Consider the following 26,892-nt stretch of genomic DNA (forward strand, 5'->3'; position numbering starts at 1 on the left):
GCGTGTGCATATTGCATCACACGCACATTTGTTTGGGCTTGTGCCAGAGGACATGCGCAGACCGTGGGGTTGGGTAGGCTCTCCAGTATCGGTGGAGGCCCTAAACGAGTGAAAAATAAGAGAAGCATCCAGGCACGAGGGTCCTTGGTTCACGTATTTTTTTTTGTACTGATAGCCAGTCTTCCCGGTCTTGTTGCGTCTTAGTATTACCAAGTGTATGGGCTGTGGGTCGTTGGTAACCCATTGGTGCTTGGACCGTTGCTTGACCAAATGGCCAAGAGAGTGAGCGCGGGTCCAGGTCCGAGGCCTCCGCCGGGCGGCGTCATTTACCATTGCAATTTGAATCGCGCCTTTCGACATGCGCCCAGGCCTGAGCAGCAGATGCCATGTGGCTTGGCATTTAGCAAAATGCCATGGACTTTGGGCGTGAGCGCGTCTGCCAGCGGACGGCTGTTGATTGGGTCCTTCGGGGCAGTTCCCGCGGGTGCATCTCGGCGGTGGGGTTCATTGACCCCTGTCCATGCCTCATGCATACTCGATCATGTGCTTTCTGCACGTTGTTCTAACTGATGGTGCCAGCAAATCCCACATATATCGCTTAATAGGGCGTCGCGCGACGTAATATAATTGCGGTATATATCATGACTTAATTTGTCGTTGCCTCTGTTTATTCTCTTTTTTTTTTTTTTTTTTTTTCCTTTTCTTTCCTTTTTTTTGATCTTCATCTCAGTCCGTTTTCTAGCCACCAATTGGATAGATACTCTGAAAATCTGATACGTTGGCTGGCTCGCCAAATACTTAGTGGGCTGAGTCGATATAGTGAACCAAGTGGTAGGGATGACGGCCTCTGATAGTTAAACTCAAAAATGATGAAGTTCGTCAAAGCAGGCCTTGTTCTTGGCCGTAAGCAAGCTGTTTGGCGTTTAGTCCGCTTGGGAGCCTGTCTCGGTGAATTAGGAATTCTAGGAGTTGGATGGGGATCATAGTAGTGGTGAGGCGGTTCGCAGAACGATAGAGTAGCCTAGGAAGCCGGTCGGCTATAGCCACATCGAAGCGGGTCGTTGGGCACAAAACGGGGCAATGGACCAGCCGTGTGTGTCGGGCATTCCGTCCAACCCAAACGACCCACTCTTGACGCCGCCTGAGAACCGACATTTGTCCTGGTGAAAGAGAAATTGAAACCTGAACTTCGGAGCTTTAACTGACTTGAGCTGGATTTTCATCTACTCTATCACAGTAGTCGTTAATGGTCCGCCTTGGATTTGGTCGATACCTTTCCCGCCCGCACTATGTACGTGGAGGCGACCGGCAAGTGCGTTAGCGACGTAGGCCCGCCTCGCACTGTTCGGTAGACATCCGGACAACAACCAACTCACGATCCTGCTTCTGGCTTGAGTTACTTATGGCGGAGCAGTAGGGCAAGGGATAGGCTAGATGACCACCGCAGGGCGAGTACTGCTGTCGCGCGTCAATAGATCAAGTTTTAAAAAGGAATAGGTTTGTACTGTTACTAGTACCTTCGAAATAGTTTAGTCTAGAATCACCCATATTCTAGCCCGCTGCTCTTGCTTGTCCCGATTCCGCCAGTATCTGCTGTTCTTGGGCGATTGAGGTCGGAATGATTTCCCTGGCGGGTGAGCTTTCTCTAATGATTAGTTTCTGTTTCGTCTTGATTAAATAATCTGGTTACTCTCGCCTCCCCCCCCCGAATCCAGCTACCTGATGCAAAGAATTGTAAGGTCGCCATGGCACGGAATGCAGACCAAACCGCTTTAGGTTGAGTATATCTATTATCCGATCTGCGTATAAGATGTTAGACAGCTAGATTTGATATGTGCAAGACATTGGAGTTGTTGAAATTCGGTTTTCCCAACGTCGCAATAAGCTTTCGGGGAAAGCAGAACGCGACGCGTGTGATTTCCTTACTGGGGAAAAGCGAATCTATCGTAGCAACCGCACCAAGTTGCTCCATTTTTCAGCCCGCAGCGCGAGAGCCGCTCAAGGTAGTCAGTATGAATGATTTGCGTTTTTCCTTTTTCTTGTTTCTCAGCTGACTGAACCCTACTCTATCGTGGGACTAGAAAATGCAATGGAGAGCAACGAAACTAACCTGGTTAAACTTTTCTGGGGCCATGCTAGTATGACTTGAGATGAGCCGATATGGGCAGCCCAGAGCATCATTCTCTAATGGTACCAAGGCCGGTGGGGAAGAGTAGAGAATATTGTGGGGTTATCTTCGCTATTGTCGGTCACTGACATTGGTCATAAACGTACGAAGTCAACTATCGGGGGGGGCGCCCTCTTCCGGCATCCCCCAGCGCTAAATGAGGACGCGGGGCGAAGGAACTTGTTTGTGGGGGGAAGGCAGTCCCATCTTTTGCTATTGCGAGTTTGATTCGGTAATAATACCAAGCTCGCAAGACGTGCTGATGAGCAGACGCATTGATTTTCCTTGTCCTTTCAGACTCAAAACTGCTTACGCCGTAGATAACCCAAAAGGTGATTACAACTGAAGAACTTGTTGAAAGGTGAACGGAGGGCGACGGGCCAACAGCTCATGACGCGGCCTCTATCTAAGGGCATTCCATGATCATCGCAGCACCTCATTAATTTCTTACGCATTCGACCCCACATTATACGGCCGAAGTATTGCTCAGATTGGCCAGACGCATCCATCGCTTGCCCTGGAGCAGCGGAAATGCTGCTAAGATCCACGGCCTGACGGAACCCAAGGTGACGCGAGGGTACACAGTGACGAGTCTATGAAAAGACTCAAACAGAAAGTTGATGAGCCATTGGTGCTCGAAAGCGCTCGCCAGACTTTTAGAAACAATATCCCCGTCCTATTTTGTATGAACTGGTAAACGAACCACTTCGTGCGCCAGGTTCAGAGCTCATCGCTGACCAATGTCGTCTGAATAAGATCCGTTTCCAAAGAGTGTTTCTCCTTAAATCCAAAATAGCTTCCAGTGCGACATGTATAGGTTGATTTGCTAACCTCTATCGAATACGCGAAGATTTGTCTATGAATTGATTCTCTATGTGCCGGGATTTGGTGAGGTCTATAGTACTTCTAACAATTGTCCATGGCGTTGCTCATCTGCTTGCTTGATACTTGAACGAGTGAGGTTTCTGACCTTTGACGCCGACCTTGACACGGAACAGGCTACCTGCATAGCGCACGCTGTTAGGATATTTGTCAGGCTCCTCCTCGGCAGCGCTGGTGATGAACAGCTCGTCTCCTACAAAGCCTGGGCAGGTTGGACACCGAGTCGGGACATTGACCTGACCGACAACTTTGCCATCCGGTGAAACGCGGAGAACTTTACCCCCGCCGAATTGCGCTGTCCAGATATAGCCGTGCTCATCAATGGCAAAACCGTCGGGCTCAATTCCATCTTCGGCATGGAAGAAGACCCGTCGATTGGAGATGCTTCCGGACTCGGCGTCGAAGTCATATGCGTATATGTTTCCACTGGGCGAATCCGTAAAGTACATGGTTTTGTCATCCGCAGACCAACCGATGCCGTTAGGGATTGACACCTTTTTGATCATTCGATGTAACGTGAGATCAGGATCAAGACGGAAAAGGACTCCTGGAGGTGAGAGATTAGCAAGGCATCACAAATCCAACGATTTTCTGAAGGGTGGGCAAGCACCTACCCTCGTCGGTGGGCTTCTTTACTTTGGGGTCGTTCATTTGACCTGCCCAGTATCGGCCCCTGCTGTCTACAGCACCGTCATTGAACCGCATACGCTCTTCCTTGCTGGCGACGTCACCATCACGCTCATCCCAGACGCGCTTGATATAGCGAAAACCGCCAGACTTGCGGTTGTAGATTCCAAATCCATGCTTGGCGCCAGCAATAAACTCATCGTTGGAGCCTTCAATGTCGGCAGTGGTGCCAATGGCATGTTCGAGATCTGCCAATACCTTATGCGATTGTGGGCCCTTGTTGAGGTCAACGAAGTGAAGCTTCTGCTTCACGATATCGACAAAGCGTAATGTGTGCGTAGCACTCTCGTAGAAGGGAGCCTCTCCAAGCCCGCAGTCCAGCTGCAAATATGGCTATCCTCCAAGTCGCACGTCAGCCCAGCACACGTAATAGAGGGTTTTGCTTCTAGATACGAGTGGCGTACCTCGTTTATAGTCCACTGTTTCAAATCCGCCATGATTTCCGTGATCGACACCAATGAATTCGAAAAATGAGTTCGGCCAGTTGTGGTCAATTGTTTCTCTGTTGGAAGCTTGTGTTCTTTTTCAATTGAGGTTCGTTTTGGGAAGGGCATAGAGTTCGCCCCCGCTTGATCACTCCTTCAACTGTTTGTTGAAGCAGCAACGGACGAATCGCATGAGGTCATTCCGACGCAGCCAACCAGCCCGCTTCCCCTCGCCCCAACCACGGCCGAGCTGCCCCTGACAAACGGTTGGTATCTGCAGGTATACTATTATGCTCTTGAGGTAAGAAGGTACCCCATAATACACTTCAGGAACACTCACCTCCGGTCTTTACCTTAGCTCCCTGCAGATTCATAATCGTTCTGGGCACCATACTACTCCGTATGATCTTCTCCAATACCTGGTTTTGCCAATAATGTCCAGATTACCACTAACAATGTACCATATGAGCCAAAAAAAAAAAAAAAAAAAAAAAAAACTTACAAAAGGATACCATTTAGAACATCACACTTTTTTATTGTTTTAATAAAATTGAAGCCCTTTGACTTTTCTCCTTATGATTTGAGCTACTTCAAGAAATATCACCATTGTTATACATGTCATATCAGTATGGGCTCAAGCTGTCGGGTATTGCAATGTTGGAAATCCTCAAAGCTTTCCAAAAAAGATTTTGGCCTGGTGCTCGAGCAGCGACCGCTTACGATGAACAGATGAGAAGTGAAGACCCTTGGACGGGGTTGACAATCCCAGGGACGTGGAATAACGTGTTATTTACCTACCTTAGCCTCACCAGATGAGAATAGGTGCGAAGTTCCTATGGGAGGGTCTACCGATGCACATTCTCAAATGGCAATTTGATGTAGGGCCGCAATCCCCTTCTCATCTCCGGTCCACCAAGCGTCAAGCTTCGCGTACTATTCCTCATCACGTACCTGTATCTAGGTACAGACTGCTAGCGACGTTCCTTATTGTACTGACCAGACCGCTCCTTCTAACATGCTTTTAGGGATTTTGGTTAACTTAGTGGGCTTGTCGTTTAGGGCCCAGTCCAGTTAAGCACTTGTGTCAGGCCAAGGCGCAAATCACAGTACAATAGTACGGTTTACTGTGCCGTATGGGACATTTATTGATTGACAGCCACTTTCGCACGAATTAGCAAAATAACGCTTGTCGATCCACACCTTTGAACCTACTGTATGTCTACTGTAGGTACACAAAACCTAGCTACCTTGGTCGAAGGAATTACTGTACTAATTAAGTTACTGCTGAGCCCAGGAAAGCCGCGCCAGAGCGACAAAGTTTGAACCCCTTAGTGCCCATGACGGATGAGGGGAACCGCGCCGACCCGACCACCCGGCCGCAGCCCCATGACATGCGGGGCCGAAAGCAAGAGATCCTGCAGCAAGGGCGACAAGGTGCCGAGGTTCTTTGCATGTCAATTATTACAGTGACGACTATATCAATTGCAAGCACACTTGCAGAGAAGCTGGGCCAGTGATGAATTCGCTGGCGTCCACTAATAATCGGAGTCACATTTGCTCAGCCAGATATGGACAGTTCAAGTCAATCACTGATTCCGTCTCTACATTAATGTACGCTAATGGAAATTCTTTCCATGGGCATGGTATTTGGCCCCCATCTGGCTGATTTGTTCAGCTACCAGGGGAGGGATTTTTCTAGGAAATCCTAATCTACAACCTTTATAGTTTCAACTACCCATTGAGTTTGATGATCCAACCAATTTCAAATAATCTGCTCTGACAGGAGGATATCTACTCAATGGGGAAATATCATCCCCATGTTTTATGCAGCTACCGTCAGGACAACTCTTGTACAGTGTACATCTAGTCTCTCCATGTTGGAACGGGGCCTGATCAATAATGGAGTCATGATCGCTCTCGGCATCAGAGACTTGAAAAAGAGCGAGAAGCGGGGGCGCACGCTCTAGCGAGCTAGTTTCTTGAAACCCACACCCGGCTTTGTTGTCAATACTGTGGATTCTTCGCCTGTCCCTCGTGCACTCGAAACTTACAATGCATGGTGAGTTGGCTAGGGGTCATCTTCATGTACTGCGGCATATCGGATCCCGGCCTGCAAACATGGCTTATTTGCAGCATATCAGTCATTTTGCTGCATAATGCATAGCATAATATGTGCAGAGAACATTTCCCACTCCAATCCATGCTTCGGAAATTCAAGGATATGATCCTTGTGGGAGGCGATACGAAAGATGCAGCTAGTGACGCTAAAACAACCTGCAAGATGAGGGGCCACCCATGAGATTTTAGCCCTGCGTCCAGCATGAGCTGCAACATTCAATAAATCAGAAACGTTCTTTCCGGCCGGCACCTCTGCCTCCTGACACGTCGGTAAGACGTTCATGTCGACTGAGCACGTACAATGACAGCACAGCAGTTTTCTGGATCGCGGACCCAGCTCCGCATTGAAATGGAACAAGGTCACTTTATTACTGAATAAGGGAAATTGTTTTGAGGGTCTTCTATCGATGCAACGTACGATTACATCTGTCAACTGCCTTATGGTCGTATCGACATCTACACCAGCAACCCTCCCATAAATTTGGGTATTAATTGATGAGACCGAAATTGCTCCAATTGACTGTGATATCTGAAAAGGTTGTATGGAGCATATACACATATAGAAAGGAAAAATATGATTCAAAGAAGAATGCGGGAAATTCAGACGCGGCTCGAGAAGGCAGAAAGGTCTCGTCTTTGAGACACTTACAATTTCATACCTAGGTTCACATGGATGGACTTCGCGTTGGTGTATGCCGCCAAGCCAGCTTCGCCCAACTCACGACCAATACCGCTCTGCTTGACTCCACCAAAGGGGATTCGGAAGTCCTCGTCATTGCTTGAGTTGATCCAAACCATACCCGCCTCAATTTGGCGGGCTACCCGATGAGCCCGTGACAGATCCTGGGTGAAGACGGCACTGCCGAGACCGTACGTAGTGTCATTGGCTCGCTCAATAGCCTCTTCCTCGGTCTTGAAGCTGGAGATGACGAGGAAAGGACCAAAGATTTCTTCACGGTAAATCTTCATGTGATCCTTGACATTGGAGAAGACGGTGGGCTCGACGAAAAATCCCTTGCCGTTGGCATTCTTGTAAGGCGAACCACCAGTGACCAAAGTGGCGCCCTCCGACTTGCCCGATTCAATGTATCCCAGGACACGCTCATACTGGGCTTTTGTGACTTGAGGACCTTGGAAAGTGGAGTCATCAAAAGGATTGCCCACCGTCGAAGTCTTCTTCAGGTAGTCGGTAAAGAGGGGAATGAACTTCTCATAGACACTCTCGTGGACGAGCACGCGCGACGTGGCAGAACAAATCTGACCCATATTGGACATGATTCCAAAGTGTGCCCACTTGACTGCCTGCTCGAGATCGGCGTCGTCAAAGATGAGCATAGGTGACTTTCCACCTGTCTCAAGTGTAATGTTCTTCATGTTGATCGCAGCCATCTTCATAATCTCTCGTCCCGTGGCTGTGGAACCGGTAAAGGCAATCTTGTCAATCTTCGGGTGCGTGGCAATGGGAGCACCACAGTCCCGTCCGTATCCGTTAAGGAAGTTGACAACTCCGGGTGGAAAGCCCGCCTCTTTGATGAGCTGACCAAGGTACAGGATAGACAACGGGGTTTGCTCTGCCGCCTTGAGAACTACAGTGTTTCCGCATGCCAGGGCCGGACCGAGTTTCCATGCAGCCATAGCCAGGGGATAGTTCCATCTGTACAACCAAACAAACCCAGTTAGAGCTGAAATTGCAGTCCCAATGAGAGGGCACAAGTGTCCCGAGTGGGTCAGGATGCGACTTACGGAATAATCTGTCCACAGACACCGACTGGTTCTCTAATTGTGTATGACAACTTCTTGGGATTGGTCTCAATGACTTGTCCGTGCAATTTGTCTGCGTAACCGGCATAATATCTGATGGTGCCTGCCGTTGCAAGGAGGACGTCGACTTCGAGAGCGACCGAGTAAGGCTTGCCTAGCATAAGGTATCAGCAACGAGACGTCTGAGTTCAAACATTTCAGTTCTTTCTCAAACTCACCATTATCCCACGCGTCAATAGTCGCCAATGTCTCGGCATGCTGCTCTATAAGCGTAGCCAGCTTCAACATTAGGTTGCCACGGTCCGTGGTGTCAAGGTCCCGCCACTCAGGGCTCTTGAGCGCCTTGCGGGCGGCCTCGACCGCGATGTCAACATCATCGGCATCAGCGGCGTACACGGACGTGATATCAGTCTCGTCTCTGCAGAATGAAAGAAAAAACTTCATTAGCACCACACGTTGGTTGTCGCCTGTACACGGCACTCCATTGGTCGCCAGGGTCTAGGGATGCAGAAATGACCTACGTGGGATTGATCGTAGTCAACTTCTTGCCCGATTTGGACTTTACAAATTCATTGTTGATGAACAAGCCAATTGGCTGAGTGTATTTGCGGCCATTGGGGGCCGTCAATTCGACAAAGAGGTCCGACGACATATTGGAAGATGAGCGGGAAGTGCTAAAACAACGATGAATGGGTACAGAGCGGACGTGGCTGCAAGTCAAGAAATGCTGAGATATCTCTCTACAATGCCTCTTGCGACAACGAGAAAGAGGAGAACTTTTAGGAAGCAAGAGGGAAGAAGTGGAAAAGGAAAGATGGGGTGGAAAGAATGCAGGTGACGGAGGTGATGTTGATGCGGAGTTGACGGCGACAGATAACATGTATTTGGGGCGGTGGAGGGCGATGCCCTTGGTCGGGACCTTCATCATCACCATTAGATTATTCTATGATTACCAAACGCTATTTTCTTGGAGCAAAACGAGCTTATTGGCAGAGTCGTGGTGACATTTCTCAAGGGATCAATTGAAGCTCTTGCATTGGGTGAAAGTGGGGAAGAAGAGGGGCAGCTGTCCGACGGGAACAAGGTAGCTGTTTATCTATCGCGGATGCAGTTGCCTATCACGGGTTTAGTCCCTAGATGCACCGCAGCTGTGATCGCCAAATGTTCCGAAAAAGTTGATAACTTACTCGATTCCGCCAAGTTGATGGACCCGACAGCGCCGAAAGACTTTTTCAATTCGTGATATCTACGCGGGTAGACGTGATGATGGTGGGTTCCATTACGTTTTCCAAATTTCTGATAGCCCATAGGTTTTGATGACCTGCTGATCTCAAAATGGGGAAGAAAAATGTCTGCCTTTTTCTCCATGTGAATATTTTGTTTGACATTCTCTTTTTATCCACAAAAAATATAAATTTGTGTCTCAAACAATGTGTGCGACGTATAGCTTTGAGCTTGATCATCATATTTCAACGCAAAACTGCATTTTCAGCGTATGAATATCATTCATGTGGCGTCGGAGGTTCATTGCCAGAAGAGAAATACTTTAAATCTACTGCTACGATCCATTGACCAATTGTCGATTATATTCCCATTGCAAGTACGTACGAATACAAGAAGTCATAAAAATATTCTTATCACTTCTTCTTCTTCTTCTGCAAGTCATTTGTGATGTTGTGCGTCGCTGTTGATCTAGACCTTATTTGGGAGGTAAATTTGGTGTGATCTCATCGCAACTCTCGCGACGCGTGCTCCATGTCGATTCACCTTACCACAGTCATTCAGCTCCAATTGACTTTGTAATTATTTTTCTCTTCCCCCATTTACAATTCCTCACCACTGAAGCATCTACGACTGTCGCAATGCCTCCGCGAAAGCGAACCGCGAGTCAAGTCGAGCCTACGACATCTAGTAGTCCCCAGAAGAGAGCTCGTCGCGGCGCCGTGAGTGTTCCTGCTCCTACTGCGGCATCATCGCGACCTCGACGTCTGGCCACGGGCACTCAGGACCAGACTACCAGAGCAATGCGAACAAGGGCGCCGAAGATCGCGGATGAGTCTACCAAACAAACAGCACGACAATTACCAAAATCTACGACCACGACCACGTCCAAAGGTCGCCCAACCGCCGCTCGTTCAACCCGAGAGAGTAAGAAGGCAGTAACTGTGCCGAGCAAAGGTCGTCCAGGCCGTCGAGGCAAGACCATTAAAAAGGATGTCGAGGAAGATGCGGGAGTCGAAATTGCTTCGCGCACCGGCAAGCGATCTACCTCCAAGCGGCCGACGAACAATGACGTTGAGGATTCGAATTTCACTGTGATAATCAAAAAGGACGACAACCGTCCGAAGAGAGCGAAGCAGCTTGCGGATGAAGAGATTGCAGATGAAAGTGGGCACTGCTTCTGGCTCATGAAGGCAGAGCCCGAGTCACGCTTGGAAAAGGGCATTGATGTCAGGTTCTCAATTGACGATCTGGCCGCCGCCACGGAACCTGAACCTTGGGATGGTGAGTCCACACGTGGAAGCTCTTGCATATTAGAGATACACCGCTGACATTAAAATACAATAGGGGTCCGTAACTATGTTGGTATGTTCAGCACCAACTTCCTTTCTGCAGCAAGCTTTCATGCTAACGCGTGGGAAATGCGATAGCTCGAAATAACCTCCGCGCAATGGCAGAGGGAGACAAAGCATTCTTTTACCATTCCAATTGCAAAGTCCCAGGAATTGCGGGCATCCTGGAGATTGTGCGCGAAAACTCTGTCGATGGTATGCCTTTTTTTCTATCCAACCTACACCTCAACAAGGAAACATTCTTTTACTTGGCATTTTCTATCGTATTTCTATATCGCATAGACTGACAGCCCTTAGCAAGCGCTCTGGACCCTAAACACCCATACTACGACCCCAAGGCGACTCCAGAAAATCCCCGCTGGTCCGTCGTTCACGTCGAGTTCCGTCGCAAATTCAAACAACTCATTAGCCTTACCGAGCTCAAGACGTTTGCCCGACCAGGAGGCATCCTTGAAGACATGGAGCTGTTGCGCCAATCCCGTCTCAGCGTATCAAAAGTGACCAAGAAGCAGTGGGACTTTATCATGAAGCTCGCCAACGACGCAGGCGAGGTGGAAGAGAATGAGGGACGCAATGAGGATGCCGAGACTGTGACCAAGCCCGCACCGGATAATAAAGAGAATGTCAACGGCGAGGAATCTGAGCCGCACGGGGCCACATCTGCAGAAGAACCTCCAATCGAGGAATCTGAGCCGCACGGGGCCACATCTGCAGAAGAACCTCCAATCAATAACCAAACCGAACAACTCCAAAAACCTTCTGAGGAAACTAGTCTGACACCCAACGAGCTCGAGGCCAAGGTCGAGGCCAAGGCAACGGAGCAAAAGCCCGACCAACCTATTTTGCCTTCGCAGGACTTTGCCGCCGCTGCACAGCTGCAGCAAAACGGGGGAACTTTGTCTACCAACGGTATCGATCACAAGACTGAAGGTGCCACTGTGCACAACGACTCCAAGGATACAGTCAACCCTTCAATCAATACCGATAATCACGCACCCGGCCTCGATGCGGCACAGCCCCCTCGCGACACTCCGCAGCAGCAGCAGCAGACAGTCAATGGAAACAGCCCAGATGTTCTTCCCGTACTTAGTGGCTATGGACCGCCCGAGCTAGACGTGGCTGCACCACCCCCGGACCTTGACCCTGATGAATATGGGCTCTAGGTTTTTTTTTTTTTTCCTCTTTTTTCTTGTTTTTTTCCCCCCCCAACATGCTGCCACCAAATTGAGGTTGAGTTTCTACTCCAGCCGCCCCGCGAGACCCCGCCGCAGCTGCACCTCTTCTTCTTCCTAATCTGCTACGCCTCATTCAACTATCCTATCATCCTGTCCGCCAACCGAGCCTTCTTTCGCTGCTCCTCCTGCTCCTGCTTTTCCTCCAGAGAATGCTCGCACTCCATACGGCCACTCTTCTTTTCCTCTTCTTCTTTTTTTCTTCCCCTCCCTTTTTTTTTTCTTTTTTCTTCCTCTTTTTTTCCCCTTCCGGTATACTCTCTAGCTGGTTTTCTAGGTGTTTTTTCCTACTGCTGAGCGCAACCAGACGCATGTATCATTCCTTCCCATTTCCAAACAAAATATGGAATTTCGAGACTTTTCCCTCTGCTTTACCCTTTATGCTTCCCTCCCCCTTTTCCCGTCCCTTTTCATTTTTTTTGCTTTTCTTATCAGACACGGAGAGTCTGAATTTCTGGCCCTGTCCTTGTCTTCGTAGCTCTTTTTTTTTTTTTTTTTTTTTTTTTTTTTTTTTTTTTTTTTTTCGTTCGACAAATTACTAGATCTTCTCAATTGCAATGTATCAGTCACGGACTTTAATATGGGCGTTAGTTTAATGCACTGAATTGCGTACGGCTGGATTAGTTTGGCTTGGGCTTGAGTTTAAATTAGAGTATGCTGAGTTGAGTTCACTTTCAGTTCAATTCAGTTCAATTCAGTTCACTTCAGTCTGGAGTGGGTTCAGTTGAATTTAAGTCGGGTTTGATGTGCATGCTTGATTCGGGACTTGAGACTTGAGACTTGAGATTTGATTTGACTTGGCTACAGCGTGCGCGTCCATTGCGTCTCCATTGCTTGTTCAATTTGTCCTGGATTGCTCGACTGCTCGACCGCTTGGCTCGAGGCCGCTTGGCTGGAACTCGTGGCTTTGTTTTGCGGCAGGCCTTTTTATTTCTACCTTCTACATTGCTAAGTTAAACTATTACTTCTCGTTGCATCTCCCATTGCCCTCTGCTTCAATCGCTATTGGTAGGTAATCTAGCTTAGTTGAGGGTACGTTAAGGCAGCTACCTATCCTTACTTTTTTTCGTTAAATTTGCATAAATTACATGAGGTCTGTAGGGGCACTACTCTGTATGAGGTGAAGGATGAGGGTTTGATAGAACACTACCCTGTATGAGATGAAGGAAGACATGAAGAAGAAGGGAGAGAAGGAGAGGAAGAAGAGGAAAAAAGGAGTAAAAGGGAACAGCGTCTTTTTGCCTTCACTTGCTCTTATATTAGAATTAATCCTACAGCCTAGATACTAAAAAGCAATAATCTTACAGACTCAATACCAAAAAGTAACAAACAGAAAGTGGAAACAGCTTGATCAATTAGGTATAACGGGGCGGAGCTAAATCCAACGAGCCAACATTCCCTTCTGCCAAGATTAATTTTGATATTCTCTCCGCCCTGGAGGAAAGAGAAGAAAAGGAGGAAAGATTAATAATGAAGAAAGCCAAAAAAGAAATAAAAATCAGAGTAGGGCTCAATTTTCACCCCTGTCTCCGAGTGGCAGGCTTTCTCGACTTTGTCCCCGCGGCGGGACTCGAGGTGGTCTTTTCCGCCTTTCCTTTGGCTTTTCCTGCCGACTTCTTCTGGCCTGCCGCGGGCGACTTGTTCCAGTAGAGCACCATCTGGGCCGCTAGAACCGCATTGAGGACAAAGCCGGCGACGAAACCATACAAGATGAGTTTGTCATCAACTTCCTGCAGGGTCGTAAAGATCCGGGACAAGCTTCCACCGAGATAATTAAACACTGCAAACGCAGACAACTGGCCCGTGCTACCCTCTTTCCAGATTGTATAGATCTGGGGCACTTTGCTCGCGACGCTGAGCAGTCCCGCTGCGGCCTGGAGATAGGCCAGCAGCTCAGCATTGACGGCGCGCTCTTGGAACAACGCGCCCGCCACTACGGCGAGAAGGGCAATGAATATTCCTGCGCCGACCGTCCGGCCCGAATATGAAAGTACCAAGGCGGCAATAACGATATCTTGCACAGAGAGCAAGGCGGTCTCGCCATAGGTGCTAAAGGGAAACCCGTGCCGCACGTTGTACGCGAGCGAAATCAGGTAGGATGCAGTTTCGAGAAGAATAGATGGGAGTGATAGACCGGCGGCGGATTCAGATGCGACGAGTTTGATGATTTGAGGGACTTTGACGATCGAGGATACGAGCACAATTCCAATGCCAAGTGCTTTCGAGATCGCAAGCTTGATGCACTCGGGGGAAGAGAATGGGTCAATGTCCAAGACGAGTGTCTGGTAGCATACTGGCCCGAGAAGAGTGCTGGCTGCTTCTGCGATTGGAGCTGGCAGGTTGTGCGTAATGGGCTGGAGAATTGAGCGGAGGATGTCCATGTTTTTCTTCTCGCTTTTCCTCTTTTGAGTGCTGTGTTGGTGGTGTAGAGGAGGTGTTGCGGTTGGAGAGTCCTGGGGTTTAAGCGGTGTGCTTTGGATTCGAGGTGCGCGATGATAGCTAGCTAAGCTAGCTAGCTGGGTAAAGGAGGTAGTTTATAGTAAATATCTGGAAGCAGAGACACAGTCTGTGCTGCGTGGTAAATGCTTTCTAGCCACGGGAGGCCAGGTGATGATCGGTGTTATTGTAGAGTTTGTTCTATCCCCGTTGTGGTTTGCGGAAAAGGACAAATGTCAACAAAGTTGAATTCGTGGTGAGAGGGTTGACGACGGTTGAAGAAGTGGGACGTGCACAGGAAAAGTACCGTTACCAATTTTACCCGCTTCGGCTGTGCCTCAATTTTCGTACCGAGTACACCTTTCCTCTGTTTACCGACTAACGTCACTCGGACCCTGAATATGTGTTTAGGGCTTGATGTTCTGGGATCCCAAACTCGAAACCTACGTCGCGCTGTACAAGTAAAATTTAAAATCCTAATCTTCAGTTGTGTATTTTATCATTCCGGCGTTGCGTAATCATACTTCTTGCACATTTTGACGCTGCGAAGAGACATTTTGCCCGAGTGTAATCAACATACTCGTCATGACATCTATTCTTGGAGAAGAGACTGTGAATAAGGTATAGTACAAGTCTATGATGCAATCACAAGTTCCTCTATTCGGAGAATTCGAGATGGTACGTCTCTAGCTCTCCCTCGCGAATCTGGCCGGGAGATTTGACAAGTAGGTCCTCGCCCTTGCCGCTCTTTGGGAAGGCAATAACGTCCCGGACGGAATCACGGCCAAGCAAAACAGCAATCAGTCTATCGAATCCCAATGCAATGCCTGCGTGAGGAGGACAGCCGGCGCGAAGGACGTCGAGGAGATGCGAAAAGGAAGAAAGACGGGCTGAAGGGACCTAAATACGAAGATGAAATAGCTCAGCCAGGGTGGTCTTCGATATTTGCTGGGGTATAACAGCCATGACAACTTGGTAAATGCAACAAATGCCCTTTCGCAAACCGTATTATACATTTGCGAGGAGATCCCAACTCACCTTCAAAACTTCCTTCAATATATATTCCTGCACCCTAGCGTCATGAATACGGCGACTGCCGCCGCCCAGCTCTACTCCATTGACCACGATATCGTAATGGTCCGCAGTAACTCTCATAGGATCGCTCACTAGCAAATCAACATCTTCGGCATTCTTTGGCGATGTAAATGGATGATGGGTCGATGCAAGGCCTGCAGTGCCGCCCTGACCGGGCTCGGATTCGTTGGTAGGTGAAAATAAGGGGAAATCGACTATCCAGAGAAACTCGAATCCGGTCGCCGCCGGAACCAACCCTTGCGCTACGGCGGCTTTATGAAGCGCCAATCTAAGGTTACCAAGCGCGGTAGATCCGCCAGAGTGAGGGGCATTTTTGCGAGCCTGTAGCACAACAAGATCGCCATGTTCCAGTTGGAGTTCCTCCTCCATGTACTCGGCTGCTTCAAAGCCGAAAGGAGACAATCCAGAAAGAGGCTTTCGAGAGTCGACAACAAAGATGCCAGGAGCACCATCAGGATTCTCGTTGAATGTGGCTGCTCCTGGACCGTCAAGGAAGGAAGTAACAAACTCGCGAGTGTCACGAGGGTCGTCCGAGACGTGGAATTTCATGACTTCGACAGTAGGTAACGTGAGGGGTGTGATTTTGCTGATGAGATCAACAGGCAAGAGGTGGCCAACGGAGGAAATCTAGACATGATTTAGCGGCGGATCAAGAAGGACAGGATACAAAACATAAGATAATATAGATTGGCAGAAATGACATTTGAACTTACCTCCATCCCAAGACGGATATCTGGTTTGTCGGAGCCATATTTGGACATGGCTTCGTGATACGGCATTCTTGGAAACTTTTCAGGGACATTTGTGTCGCCCAAAAGATCTACCCAGAGGCGCCTTAACAGCTGCTCAATGCAACCCATAACATCTTCGCCAGTGGCAAAGGCCATTTCAAGGTCAAGCTATTATGGTTAGCATGTTTCGACTACCTTTAACCCACAATGCCAATACATACCTGAGTAAACTCCGGCTGTCTATCGGCTCGTAGATCCTCGTCTCGAAAACATTTTGCAATCTGATAGTACCGCGGGATTCCACTGGCCATTAGAATCTGCTTGTACTGCTGTGGGCTTTGCGGTAGAGCGTATGCAAATCCCTTTCGACGAGTAGGCACAAGAAATTCCCGAGCACCCTCAGGCGTGGACTTGAAGAGCAATGGGGTTTCAATCTCAAGAAAGCCTTGTTTTGACCCCAGCTCGTCTCGGCAAATGGCTGCCGTCCTTGAGCGGAAAGCAAGCGCATCACGAATGCTCTTCTCTGTACGTAGCTGAAGGTGCCTCTGCTCGGCAGGAAATTTGGTCTCCTCAGTAAGAATAATATCTTTCGGAAATTCATTTAGTGGATAGACGTCAATGAGTTCAATCTCGAGGTTTTTGATCTTTTCAACGTCTCCAAGATCTGATTTGGTCGGAGCTCGCGCTTTTAAGCGGCCCTTGATTGCCACTGGCGAGTACGCTTCCACGTCTTTGATCTTTGCATGAAACGACTTTTCTCCACCATTTGGCTGCTTTGCTGAGGAGATGATTTGCACGCTATAATCGAGTTCCTTGCTGAGCAGCGGCACAAAAGAAAGCTTCTTAGAAAGGTCTGAGCGAGATCCGAGATAGCCATGAAGCACCACTTCCTCACCGGATGTAGGGTCCAGATGAGCAAGTTCACTGATCTGGCGCGTTGCTCCCGGGAAATGAACTGCGGTTATTGGTCAATTGCTGTATAAAAAATCATCAAGGGGTCTCAACGCCTCAAAGTCAGATTTACTTACATGAGTGTTTATAGCTACTCAGAAAGTCGACTGACGATGAGGCCCCAGACACATTTTGATTCTTAATTTCCTGTTGCAGCTTGCAAGTTGTTTGATGCAAACTACGTCTCGTGATGCCTGACAAGCTCGAATTTCGTAGACTCGTGACTCTCCAGGAGCTCAGAATCCTTGATATCTCGACATAACTTTTCCACGGCAGTGGACGAGCTTGCAATACCCGCCCACCCAATTTGCAAAAGGACATGCCTCCTTTCAAACCTTTCGATTTCCAATTCAATCCCTTTTATCGACCAATTTCTGAGATGAAATGAATGGACTGACTGATGAAAAGGGTCCGCGGGTTCCCAAAGCGGTTAGTCCCGCGGTGAAGCCGGTGGTCGGCGCCAAGCTTTGGTGGGGACACTCGAATATGCACACCTATAAGAATTTCTTCCAACTCGTGGCCTCGCCCTTTTTTTCTTCTTCATCCTTCCAAGTTTTGAACTTGTGAGTATTTCAACTTGCTGCCCACACAAATGAATTATAAAAAGCTAACAGTCTGTTAGATGATGAAAGCCTAGCGTGTACCCTATGATTTAACCAACGATTCTTTTGGCTTTCGAGCTCTCCCTCACGGGCTTAAGTGGCACGATTGCTGGGGGATCGGGGGGCATGAAATCTGCGTCCAGACACACCCAACCTTGTATAATACTGGACGTGATGAAGGCATCTCTGAACATAATTCTTGGAAGGTGTCTCTCGTCGCAAGATTTTGCGACACTGATCAAGAGCTCTGAATTCGGAGCCCTGTTACATGTACATAGACAATGCAGATACCCTTCAGGTCTCTTTTTCTCATTTGGAAAAACGAATTGGTTCAGGAATATGTGAGACTATGTTAGGCAGCTTGCGTGTGGTTTTGATTTAATTCGCAGAGCACATTTCGAGAGTTTCTTTTCATTTGATTCTCTCTTAGCTGCTCAGCGGCAGATGAAGCTTCTAAGAAGCAGTGTCAACAGTCCCACTAGTTGCTCCATTGGAGCACTTCCACTCTATCGGGACGTAACAACACTGCAACATAGATTAAGCCAGTCACCTCTGTATAGGTGAACTGCTGTTTTTGACTCACTGATGCCAGAGAACATCAGCCATCAGTGTACAGTGACGATGGCCCCACTACATGGGGAGATTTGAAGTTGTCGCAGCAAAGTCTCCATCTAGCGTAGTAGGAACTTTCCTTCGCCACCACTTACCATGATTGTCAGAGGTACTCGGTACCTCTATCCCTTCGTGTCCCTCACCTCCGTCATTGTCCGGCAAATCCCCCGGCAAGCCATTCCCGCCGCCGCAACCTCCCCCAGGTCGACAACGACGTTGACGATACTAGATCAGCTCCACTGCGGCTGCCTTATACCATAGCCTTATGATGTGCCAGTCTCTCCGATGAATCGCCATCATTGTTGTTATTGACTACAAAAGTAATCTCATCTATTTATTCTTTCTGAGCTTATGGAATTTATACGAGTACCTGCGCAACATTTCCTAGCATAGCTCCGTCTGTGTAGTTTCGGACATTAGCTCTCACGCCCACTCTTTCGACCGTCAAGGCAATGTCAAGTTCTTTTGAGAAGTCTGTCAAGGGCGGCACCAAGATAAAGGTACGGGCTCATGGTCCACCTGAATATCAGTGGGTTTCACAGTATGATTGACGTGGCTAACCCGGTTCCTCCGTGTGTAGCTTGCTGCGCCCAAGTCCAAATATGTCGAGCATATCCTCATAGCCACACACGCTGGCGAGAGCGGTGTCGCAGAGATTTTTCGTGCCCTCCAAAATCGATTGCGAGACTCTACATGGACCATCGTCTTTAAGGGTCTGATCATAGTGCATCTCATGATCCGAGAGGGTGAACCGGATGTCACCCTTCAATATCTTGCGCATTCCCCGCGCAAGCTGGCTATAAGTAATTTCACAGATGGTGCGTAATGGCTCATAGCTTCGGAGGTTACTCAAGATAATACCTGGTTCCCTCAGTGGTGGGGTGAAGCTTAGTAGTGTGACTGACGGAATGGCTACAGTCCAGGTTCAGGGTCGCAGTATACGATGCTATGTGCAATATCTGCTGGAGCGCTCAAAAGGATTTCGAGAGACCAAAATTGACTATGTGCGGAGCGGTGAGGGTCGACTCAAGCGACTCACCATCGAGAAGGGTTTGCTGCGGGAAACTGAGCAGGTCCAATTGCAAATCGGGGCTCTTGTCAAATGTGTTGATGTATGAGCGATTATATTTCTCGTTCAATGAATGAACCCGCTGACATGGGCTCTCACAGATGCTGACAGAAGAGCCCGAGAATGAAATTACACTGACAGCATTCCGGCTCTTGACCATGGATTTGCTGGCCTTGTTCCACGTCATGAATGAGGCAACAATCAGTGTGCTGGGTGGGTCGATGATTTCATTCTAAAGTTGTGAGGCTATGCATACTAACGTGCTTGCAGAGCATTTCTTTGAACTGTCGAAATTTGATGCTGAGAGAGCGCTGGGAATCTATAGGACTTTCACCAAACAGACCGAAGAAGTTGTTACTTTTCTCGGCGTGGCAAGGCATTTTGAGACCGCAACAAGGCTAGAAGTTCCTAAAATAAAACATGCACCAACTGGTCTGACCAACTCTCTTGAAGAATATCTCAACGACACAGACTTTGACCTGAACCGGCGGCAATACCTTGCTCAACAAGATGCGAGGAAGCGCGGAGGCGCAAGCAAACCATTTGGGGACTCAAAGCCTGCACCCTCCAAATTTACGATTGGCGAGGGCTTCCCTTCCCCCAGCGCCGCTCAATCTGTACCCTCCAAGCCCGCTGCCAAGGGTCCTGCTCCAGATCTCATTGACTTTTTTGACTCTATTGAGCAGAATCAACAGCCCATGTTTGCACCAACTCCGCAACAGCAGCAGATGCCACAATTCCAGCAAGTCCCGCAAATAATGCAACAGCCACAACCGTCTGGCTTTATATCTCCTCAGCAGCAGCAGCAACAGCAACAGCAGCCTTTTACTGCGCCCCAGCAGACAGGATTTCCTACTGGGCAATCAGCTATGCAACAGGCGCCGTTCGGCACTGCCTCTGCTGGGTCCTATGGCCAGGCGCCTCAAATTCAAACACAATATGCGTCGCAACAACCACCACCGCTGCAGACAACCAACCTGGGATCTGGAGGCTTCAACAATTATCAGTCCCCCATTACTCAGCCATTTAGTCCCCAGCAGTCCTCGCTGGCTTCAATCCCGCAAAACGGCGTTCCAAATTTCCAGCCGCAATCACAGCAAGCTGCGCAGCCATTCTCTCCTCAAAGTCCTATTCAGCAGCAATCGACAAATCCATTCCGGCAGTCTATGGCTCAAGATATGACTGGTGCCAGCGCATCGTCATACTCTACATTCTCTCCCTCAACAACCACGACCACCTCGCTCCAGAGACAGCCAACAAATCCGTTTGCAAAACGCATCTCTCCGCAAGGCACACCTGCCGCAGCTCCTCAATTGCAGCCAGCTCCCACAGGCACAAATCCTTTTGCCCGTGACCAGTTTGCAGGCCCTTCATCCCCGGCTATCCCCCAACAGCCTGTCTCTACCAACCAGACGGGAAGCACCAATCCGTTCCGGCAGAGCATGTTTCACAATGCACAGACCGGTCAAGGCTGGCAGGCTGGCCAAGGAACCATGGGTGGATTTGAGCAATTGCCCACTGTACCAGTCTTCCCTCGACCTGGACAACCCAGTCAACAAAGCCCTAATATTCCTCAACAAGGCTGGATGTGAGGGTATACCTTGTCGCCCGCAGCAACTTTGTTGCACTTTTCTGTAATTTCTAGCATGCCACGTCATTCTATACGCGACGCCGTTTTGTGTCCTTCTAGGCGCAGTCGCATAATTTCTGATACCAACATTGCGAGTAAGGCAGACGTTCACTAGGGACAGCACTTACCTCCACAAAAACAGTGGTATTACAAGGGATGTGTACCTTATATATCCCTTGATATGCCTTGTCATATACACTTCTTCCCTTCGAGACATGACAGGAATGGCCCATTATTTTCCCGCTTAACTTTTACGCGCACCTTCAGATTCTTTCCCTCCTGTCCTTTCGCGCCCCATAAATGGGATACTCTCGTCTCCTTTTTTCAACTTTATCACGCTACGTCGCACCTTGCTCGCACATTGCGCTTAGGCTCTACCTCAGGCCCTCAGATTTTATCGTTTTTTTTTTTTTTCTTCCGCGAATATCCTGCCACGAGATGACGGAGATCTGCCTCCACGTCCCCTATTTTATCATATCTCTGCTGTCTCACTATCCTGCCTACTTGCCTAACTGTGTGCCAACAAACAGTAGTTAGTAGTCGCTAATATAATATATACCGAGCAATTCCCAATCTCCATGCCGTCACTTTCCGTACATATTGTGGATATACATTGCTCCTTACCCGCTTTCTCATTCGGAGCCGGCTCAGTACTCCGTTTGTGTTAAATGAAACTAAATTCTCGAAGATTAGCGAATTCGTCAGTATTTAACATCTTAGGTTTCACTAGCGGAAAGAATACTCGTACGAACAAGCTATGGTAAAATGTGTAGGATAATCAACATGCAGATGAATCAATGATATGGGATATAACACTCAAAAATGGAAAGAGACAGTATATTAACGGCAACGTTGTGGGATATATGATGAGAAAGTGAGCCAGCACCTCAACAAAGGCCGGATGGTGTAGTTGGTCATCACGTATCGTTAACATGAGCTTCTACTAAGAAGCCTTGGTACCGATAAGGTCCCCGGTTCGAACCCGGGTCTGGTCATTTTTTTGCGCGAATATTTTTTATTGATCACGATTTCTTTTTAGAACCCAGTTCTTTTGGACCAGTCAAAGTGTTGAAAGTCTTTAGTTACGGATTATTTCTTTTTGCTTTACTACGGGAAAAATCAAAAATTAAAACAAATAAAATAGAAAATAGTAAAAAAGAGTTTTGACATGATTATGATGAGAGTCATATTTCATTGTCTTGTCTATTCTACGCATAAAACGTATCTGAGCTGTACATGCAAGTTCGAATTCTACTGCGATTCATGTAGAAGATGTAGATGGGATTGAAAGAATATGATGACAGACTACCATCCAAAGAACCAACTAATTTTATCGCCGAACGTGTCGGTGCCGGTGCGGCGTCTCTCTGCACGAGCTTTCTCCCGCTCTTCGACGCGATCGGCGACATCTTGTACCAGTTTCTCGCCCAGAACGGTTTCCGCTGCGATTGAACGTAATTCAATCTCGCGCTCGAGTTCGGGGAGCTTTTCAATTTTGCGACGCAGTTGGGCTTGTACGTCGGGAGCGAGTCGGGAGATTGCTTCGCGCACGTCGACGTCTTCAATGGATCCGAGTGAGTTGCGGACGGGTTGGTCTTTGGGGTCTTGATGTTGCTGCTGTTGATCTGCAGGTGCGTTGCGGGGAACAGGAGGAGATGTAGATGATATTGATGATGCGGCGGCGGCTTGGAACGGGTTGAATGTGGGCCAGGACCACATTGATGATTTGGGGGCATTCGGGTCTGGAGGGAGTTCAAAGGGAATTGGTGTGCGCGTTGTTGGATTTGTTGTTGGTGCTGGTGACGAAGGAGAGGTAGATGCTGAGGATGATGGTGCGGGACCTTCTGTTGGAGGACCGGTTGTGCTGAAAGAGCTATTGGGAAACAGTTTTGACCATAATGAGCTTTGATCTCGAACATGTCCTGCAGCGACGGCGGCGGGGTCCGTCGTCGATGCGTATGTCTCTGTATTCCCCGACCCGGGCGCGGTGGAAGCAGGAGAAGTTGTCGCTGTTGGTTGAAAACTAGAAGGAGACGGAGGGGGTGGCCGTTTCTTCTCCCGTAAAGCAGGCGTATAATATCCGGTCAATCGATCGACCCAATTCATGTGGCTTTCGTCCGGCATACTGGAGACCACTTCTGCGGTATTGTTATCCTGAGATGCCGTTGCGCCCTTTCCAGGCATCAGCGGGGGAAATTTGGGAATAGGTTTCCCTGCGGCTTTTGCCTCATCCATCTGCCGTTGCTGATCAAGCATTCGATGGTAGAGCGTGTCGGCATGCATTTGAATTTGTTCTTCGACTTCGGCTGGGCGGTCCCAGCTTGAGACATAGCCAAGGGCTTTGAGGAATCGCTGTTCGTTGGATAGTGATTAGCTAGAGCGCAGTAAATTGACAAGAAAAATGTAGCCAAGGACTGGATAGGCAAATAGAAAGAGTGAGGAAAGGAGATATGACATACTGCTTGCGTGGTATAACATCTTGAAAAGGTACGATTTTCTGTCCCGCACATGTCTACTCGACTCTTCCAAGACCCGTTGCGCCAGCAATCGTTCAGAGCCCATTGTTCTTCAGCGCAATTCTCCACTGCTGCTATTCCAATCTGCGCTCTCCGCTGTTTGAAAGCATCCACCACGTCCATGAGCTTGTCCTGTTCTGACTTTTGTTCTTCTTCATGCTGCGAGAGCGACTTATACCCTTTCCAAATATGAGCATATCTGCCATCTTGGAAGAGTGACTCGGGTGGGACTTTATGCTGATCGTCCTCGGCAGATTGATCGTCCGCTTTGGTTTCTGTCTTTGGTGAGGATGATGGAAAAACAATGTCGGCGTATTTGCCTCCTTGGTGGCCTGTGAGCGGCGCGTCGTCAGAAGTCGAAGCAGTGGTGCCGCTACTCTGAGTGTCGTATTTTATTGGCGATTCCTTCCTCAAAAAAGCTCGTAAACTTGGGTCAAGCTGTGCGAAGGGATCCTCTTGTTTGTTATTGTCCTTTGAGCCCCAGAACCAACCCATTGTTGCTTTTCTGTCGTGATTGTGCGGGGTGTTTAGATTGTTGGGTGACCCGGAGGATTATGGGGAAGTGGAGCTCTAGTATATATAGTGTGCTCGGCAGCTCCCGTCCAATGCGGAGAAATCAGTCGAGGTCCCAACTGGGGAGCTTTCTCGGAATTACCCTGCACTGCGTACTGTTCTCTGACTCTGCCGTAAATTTTGGAAAATATCAAACAATTCTTCTTTTTCATAGACATATTTCTAGTGTAATTATAATTATTGGGAATTTTTCTTCAGAACGTGTATCTTTTAGTGTCTCCAGATTACTTTTCTAATCTAGAAGACCTTGCCCTTGGTTTGCTCGATATTTTTAACGTTGATATTTTTCCACACCAACACACTAATAAATGCCAGCGGCATAAAGCACGAGCCAGCAATCATCAGCTTCCGCATGACTTCACCGTAAGCTTGGACAATTGCGTGACGGATGGGGCTTCCCCAAGGATAAGACAGTTGTACAGGTAAAGAGGCATAGATATCTGCCAACTGATCCTGAGCGTCTGCAGGGAGATATTTGGCAAGCTCCCTAGGCATGAGATTGGTCCAGATAGCACCAGAAATTGACTGGCCAATTGCACCGCCAATCGAAGAGAACAGGCCTAGAAGGGCACTGACAACGGCAATTTCATTATGGGGGACCGCCGCCATTACTGCGATTTGCATGCACATGACTAAAGTGCCTCCAGCAAAGGCATTGAATATCTGGCACATCACAATGTAACCAACGTTTACGCCCGGGTGGCGGAAATATATCAAGAGAGCGGTTCCTAGAGTTTCAACCGGGATCGCGGCAATGGCAAGCCACTTGAAACGACCACTCCATCGGATCAATCTGTTTTTCATCAGCAGATGGCATACAGAACATCACAAAATACAGAACTTACAAGCCAACAATTGGCGCCCAGAAACAGGACCCAATACTGTAAATGTTCAAGATGTATCCAGAGTCCCGTATGTTCATCTGGAACACGACCTGGATATATGAATAAAAGTAAATATCCCAGCAGCTATCTCTTGTCAGTAAGAGATACCAATACAGGTTGGAAATTGGATGGTTTGCATACTAGAATGCCACAAACAAGGTACCGGCCAAGAGACACGCGCCCATAATCGTCCTATCAACCAAGTATTTGAATGGCAAAAATGACACTGGTGCAAAGAATTTCTCCCACGCCACAAATGCAATGAGGAAAAGACCACCGAGAATTATCATTGCGATAATGGATCCAGTTCGCCATTTTTCAGCTTGAGAGGACGCCAAGCTGAAAGGAAGGAGCAATAGGGCCCAGCCAGCAATGATAAGGAGCATCCCGACAGCTTTTCAGATTCATTAGCGAAGGAAAACAGATGCAAAAATACACCTTGCTTACCATCAAATTCTCTGGCATAGTGCCAAGTTGACTGCAGCCAAGTCCTTCCCGACGCTCCCCTCGGAGAGACCAATCCCATCCTCTTTGCCTTTCTATAACCAAGGACGAAGGAGAGGATAAGCGGCATGGAGATCACAGGAGTTATGATGCTAAAGGCCCCAAACGCCCACCTAAAATTACTATGCTCATAGAACAGCTGAGCAATTTGCGGGCCGGCAAACGTGTTTGCAATATAAGGTGTAGAGTTTAGACCATAAATAATCATTCGGTTCGTGAGAGAGGTGGTGTCTGCCAGAAAGATACTGATTACATAGTCCATATTGTTGTAGCCAACCCAGTAAAAGACCTGCAAAATGTGAGCTTCCACTCTCGGAATCCAAGATTGGAAATGCTTTTTCCGAAAGAAAATTGCAGATTTATTGACATACCTGCGCTGCAGCGTAAGTTTCGACATTCTGGCAAGCCGCCATCAACACGAGACCTAAGGACTGGATCAGCGATTTGGAAAATTGCAAATGCATGAGAAGGGTCCCAAATCCATACCAATTGTGCAGAGGAAAACAGATAGAGCAAATCCTTCAACCCGGCCCCAAATATCAACCATCTTAGCCATGGGGAGCTTCGACACGCCTCCAATGATTCCAGATAATACTTGAGTAGTTGCGGTTAATGAGTGCTGTTGGAAGGAAGAGGTCACATAAGAAGAAAGATTATTGGTGATTTGCTGCTGGAGAGTATTGATAAAAGAGACCATGTAGACACTAGCCATGATCAGTACAATGTGGTGCATTCGCAAATATCCAAATTTGGCTCACAGTAGATAGGTGATCACCAATGCTTTGATCGTCCAAGCAGCTGTGATGGATTCCATCCGTTTCACTCCATCTTGAACATGCTCGTCGCCCGAGGCCATTGACTCTTCGTCGCCTGCAGCAAGGACATTTTGGTGGGAGACCGTTTTCTCACCAAGCCCGCCGTTTGGCTGCGGTGTTTCTGGTTCAACAGCCATTGCCCTGAGCAAGATATCTTCTTTCTTGTCGTTCAGAAAAAGAAATTAGAAGAATCTCGTGCCACGAGGGGTGCCATCGGGCTATAAAGAGTACCATTCCTTCGACAAGAACGAAAGAAAAAAGTTATCTGATCCGCTTAGTCCACGGTTCGGAGGAAGCGGGTGAGTGGATCCATGCACACGGCAGTTCGGAGACATGATCTCCATAATTCTTGCTCGAGAGTTATTGGATAATCCTGGTTCTCACAAAACAACATTCTTGATAGAAGTTTGGTTCGAGTCCGAAACTCGGACCTTGGCGGTTGGGCTAGAAAAGAGTAAAATTACAGGAACTCTTGGCCTCGCCAGAGGTGTGTCAATTGCTGTCGAATTGCTTGTCGTCTCTCAACACGGATTTCCCTGATTGAATGAAGATAATATCTTTTAGGCCGTGAAGAGTTTACCAAAATCGCTCTAGACTCCTGTCAGAACGAAAATCCATCCTAAAAAGGC

The 26,892-nt window shown here is 48.2% G+C and overlaps 9 protein-coding genes and 1 non-coding gene across 10 annotated transcripts; 4 read left to right on the forward strand and 6 right to left on the reverse strand.

The window, feature by feature from the left end:
• Positions 1-3,096: 3,096 nt before the first annotated feature.
• On the reverse strand, positions 3,097-4,173 carry L228DRAFT_235308 (hypothetical protein; the record flags this gene model as incomplete). Its single annotated transcript, XM_018330707.1, has 3 exons — positions 3,097-3,596; positions 3,664-4,069; positions 4,141-4,173. 3 exons carry the CDS (start codon positions 4,171-4,173, stop codon positions 3,097-3,099), a joined length of 939 nt encoding a protein of 312 aa, XP_018191761.1.
• A 2,751-nt stretch (positions 4,174-6,924) lies between these two features.
• On the reverse strand, positions 6,925-8,692 carry L228DRAFT_207195 (aldehyde dehydrogenase-like protein; the record flags this gene model as incomplete). The annotated part of the gene is made up of 4 exons (XM_018329712.1): positions 6,925-7,933; positions 8,023-8,194; positions 8,259-8,458; positions 8,562-8,692. The coding sequence occupies 4 exons, from the start codon at positions 8,690-8,692 to the stop codon at positions 6,925-6,927; spliced, it is 1,512 nt and encodes a 503-aa protein (XP_018191762.1).
• A 1,210-nt stretch (positions 8,693-9,902) lies between these two features.
• Positions 9,903-11,887, forward strand: L228DRAFT_272173 (DUF55-domain-containing protein; the record flags this gene model as incomplete). The annotated part of the gene is made up of 4 exons (XM_018335584.1): positions 9,903-10,545; positions 10,609-10,626; positions 10,692-10,808; positions 10,911-11,887. The coding sequence occupies 4 exons, from the start codon at positions 9,903-9,905 to the stop codon at positions 11,774-11,776; spliced, it is 1,644 nt and encodes a 547-aa protein (XP_018191763.1). The 3' UTR covers positions 11,777-11,887.
• Positions 11,888-13,020: 1,133 nt separating this feature from the next.
• Positions 13,021-14,526, reverse strand: L228DRAFT_242644 (mannose-P-dolichol utilization defect 1 protein). Its single transcript, XM_018331493.1, has one exon. The coding sequence runs from the start codon at positions 14,224-14,226 to the stop codon at positions 13,363-13,365; it is 864 nt and encodes a 287-aa protein (XP_018191764.1). The 5' UTR covers positions 14,227-14,526; the 3' UTR covers positions 13,021-13,362.
• Positions 14,527-14,785: 259 nt separating this feature from the next.
• Positions 14,786-17,474, reverse strand: L228DRAFT_242645 (putative aspartyl-tRNA synthetase). The gene is made up of 5 exons (XM_018331494.1): positions 17,136-17,474; positions 16,329-17,062; positions 16,090-16,275; positions 15,320-16,003; positions 14,786-15,181 (listed from the first exon to the last, which is right to left on the reverse strand). Exons 1-5 carry the CDS (start codon positions 17,377-17,379, stop codon positions 14,939-14,941), a joined length of 2,091 nt encoding a protein of 696 aa, XP_018191765.1. The 5' UTR covers positions 17,380-17,474; the 3' UTR covers positions 14,786-14,938.
• Positions 17,475-18,492: 1,018 nt separating this feature from the next.
• On the forward strand, positions 18,493-21,409 carry L228DRAFT_242646 (ANTH-domain-containing protein). The gene is made up of 5 exons (XM_018331495.1): positions 18,493-18,772; positions 18,853-19,090; positions 19,191-19,384; positions 19,443-19,554; positions 19,612-21,409. The coding sequence occupies exons 1-5, from the start codon at positions 18,725-18,727 to the stop codon at positions 20,931-20,933; spliced, it is 1,914 nt and encodes a 637-aa protein (XP_018191766.1). The 5' UTR covers positions 18,493-18,724; the 3' UTR covers positions 20,934-21,409.
• On the forward strand, positions 21,044-21,446 carry L228DRAFT_7779 (hypothetical protein). The gene has a single exon (XM_018336850.1). It carries the CDS (start codon positions 21,153-21,155, stop codon positions 21,411-21,413), a length of 261 nt encoding a protein of 86 aa, XP_018191767.1. The 5' UTR covers positions 21,044-21,152; the 3' UTR covers positions 21,414-21,446.
• A 420-nt stretch (positions 21,447-21,866) lies between these two features.
• Positions 21,867-21,966, forward strand: L228DRAFT_t5. Its single transcript has one exon. It is a non-coding gene; the product is annotated as a tRNA-Val (tRNA).
• Positions 21,967-22,167: 201 nt separating this feature from the next.
• Positions 22,168-24,025, reverse strand: L228DRAFT_257689 (hypothetical protein). Its single transcript, XM_018334011.1, has 2 exons — positions 23,431-24,025; positions 22,168-23,323 (listed from the first exon to the last, which is right to left on the reverse strand). Exons 1-2 carry the CDS (start codon positions 23,980-23,982, stop codon positions 22,277-22,279), a joined length of 1,599 nt encoding a protein of 532 aa, XP_018191768.1. The 5' UTR covers positions 23,983-24,025; the 3' UTR covers positions 22,168-22,276.
• Positions 24,026-24,297: 272 nt separating this feature from the next.
• On the reverse strand, positions 24,298-26,304 carry L228DRAFT_207015 (MFS general substrate transporter; the record flags this gene model as incomplete). Its single annotated transcript, XM_018329702.1, has 7 exons — positions 24,298-24,853; positions 24,906-25,028; positions 25,086-25,338; positions 25,392-25,737; positions 25,820-25,872; positions 25,935-26,152; positions 26,207-26,304. The coding sequence occupies 7 exons, from the start codon at positions 26,302-26,304 to the stop codon at positions 24,298-24,300; spliced, it is 1,647 nt and encodes a 548-aa protein (XP_018191769.1).
• Between the last annotated feature and the right edge of the window lie 588 nt (positions 26,305-26,892).

This window comes from Xylona heveae (genome assembly GCF_001619985.1).
Source record: "Xylona heveae TC161 unplaced genomic scaffold L228scaffold_1, whole genome shotgun sequence".
Taxonomy (NCBI): domain Eukaryota; kingdom Fungi; phylum Ascomycota; class Xylonomycetes; order Xylonales; family Xylonaceae; genus Xylona; species Xylona heveae.

Coding starts and splice junctions, on each gene's coding strand:
- L228DRAFT_242644 (XM_018331493.1), bottom strand. CDS start 14,226: ATGGACATCCTCCGCTCAATTCTCCAGCCCATTACGCACAACCTGCCA.
- L228DRAFT_242645 (XM_018331494.1), bottom strand. CDS start 17,379: ATGTCCTTTTGCAAATTGGGTGGGCGGGTATTGCAAGCTCGTCCACTG. Junction 17,063..17,135: donor GAGTAGCTATAAACACTCAT/GTAAGTAAATCT, acceptor CAATAACCGCAG/TTCATTTCCCGGGAGCAACG. Junction 16,004..16,089: donor ATATCCGTCTTGGGATGGAG/GTAAGTTCAAAT, acceptor AATCATGTCTAG/ATTTCCTCCGTTGGCCACCT.
- L228DRAFT_242646 (XM_018331495.1), top strand. CDS start 18,725: ATGTCAAGTTCTTTTGAGAAGTCTGTCAAGGGCGGCACCAAGATAAAG. Junction 18,773..18,852: donor AGGGCGGCACCAAGATAAAG/GTACGGGCTCAT, acceptor CTCCGTGTGTAG/CTTGCTGCGCCCAAGTCCAA. Junction 19,385..19,442: donor CTCTTGTCAAATGTGTTGAT/GTATGAGCGATT, acceptor GGGCTCTCACAG/ATGCTGACAGAAGAGCCCGA.
- L228DRAFT_7779 (XM_018336850.1), top strand. CDS start 21,153: ATGCCTTGTCATATACACTTCTTCCCTTCGAGACATGACAGGAATGGC.
- L228DRAFT_257689 (XM_018334011.1), bottom strand. CDS start 23,982: ATGGGTTGGTTCTGGGGCTCAAAGGACAATAACAAACAAGAGGATCCC. Junction 23,324..23,430: donor GATGTTATACCACGCAAGCA/GTATGTCATATC, acceptor TCCAACGAACAG/CGATTCCTCAAAGCCCTTGG.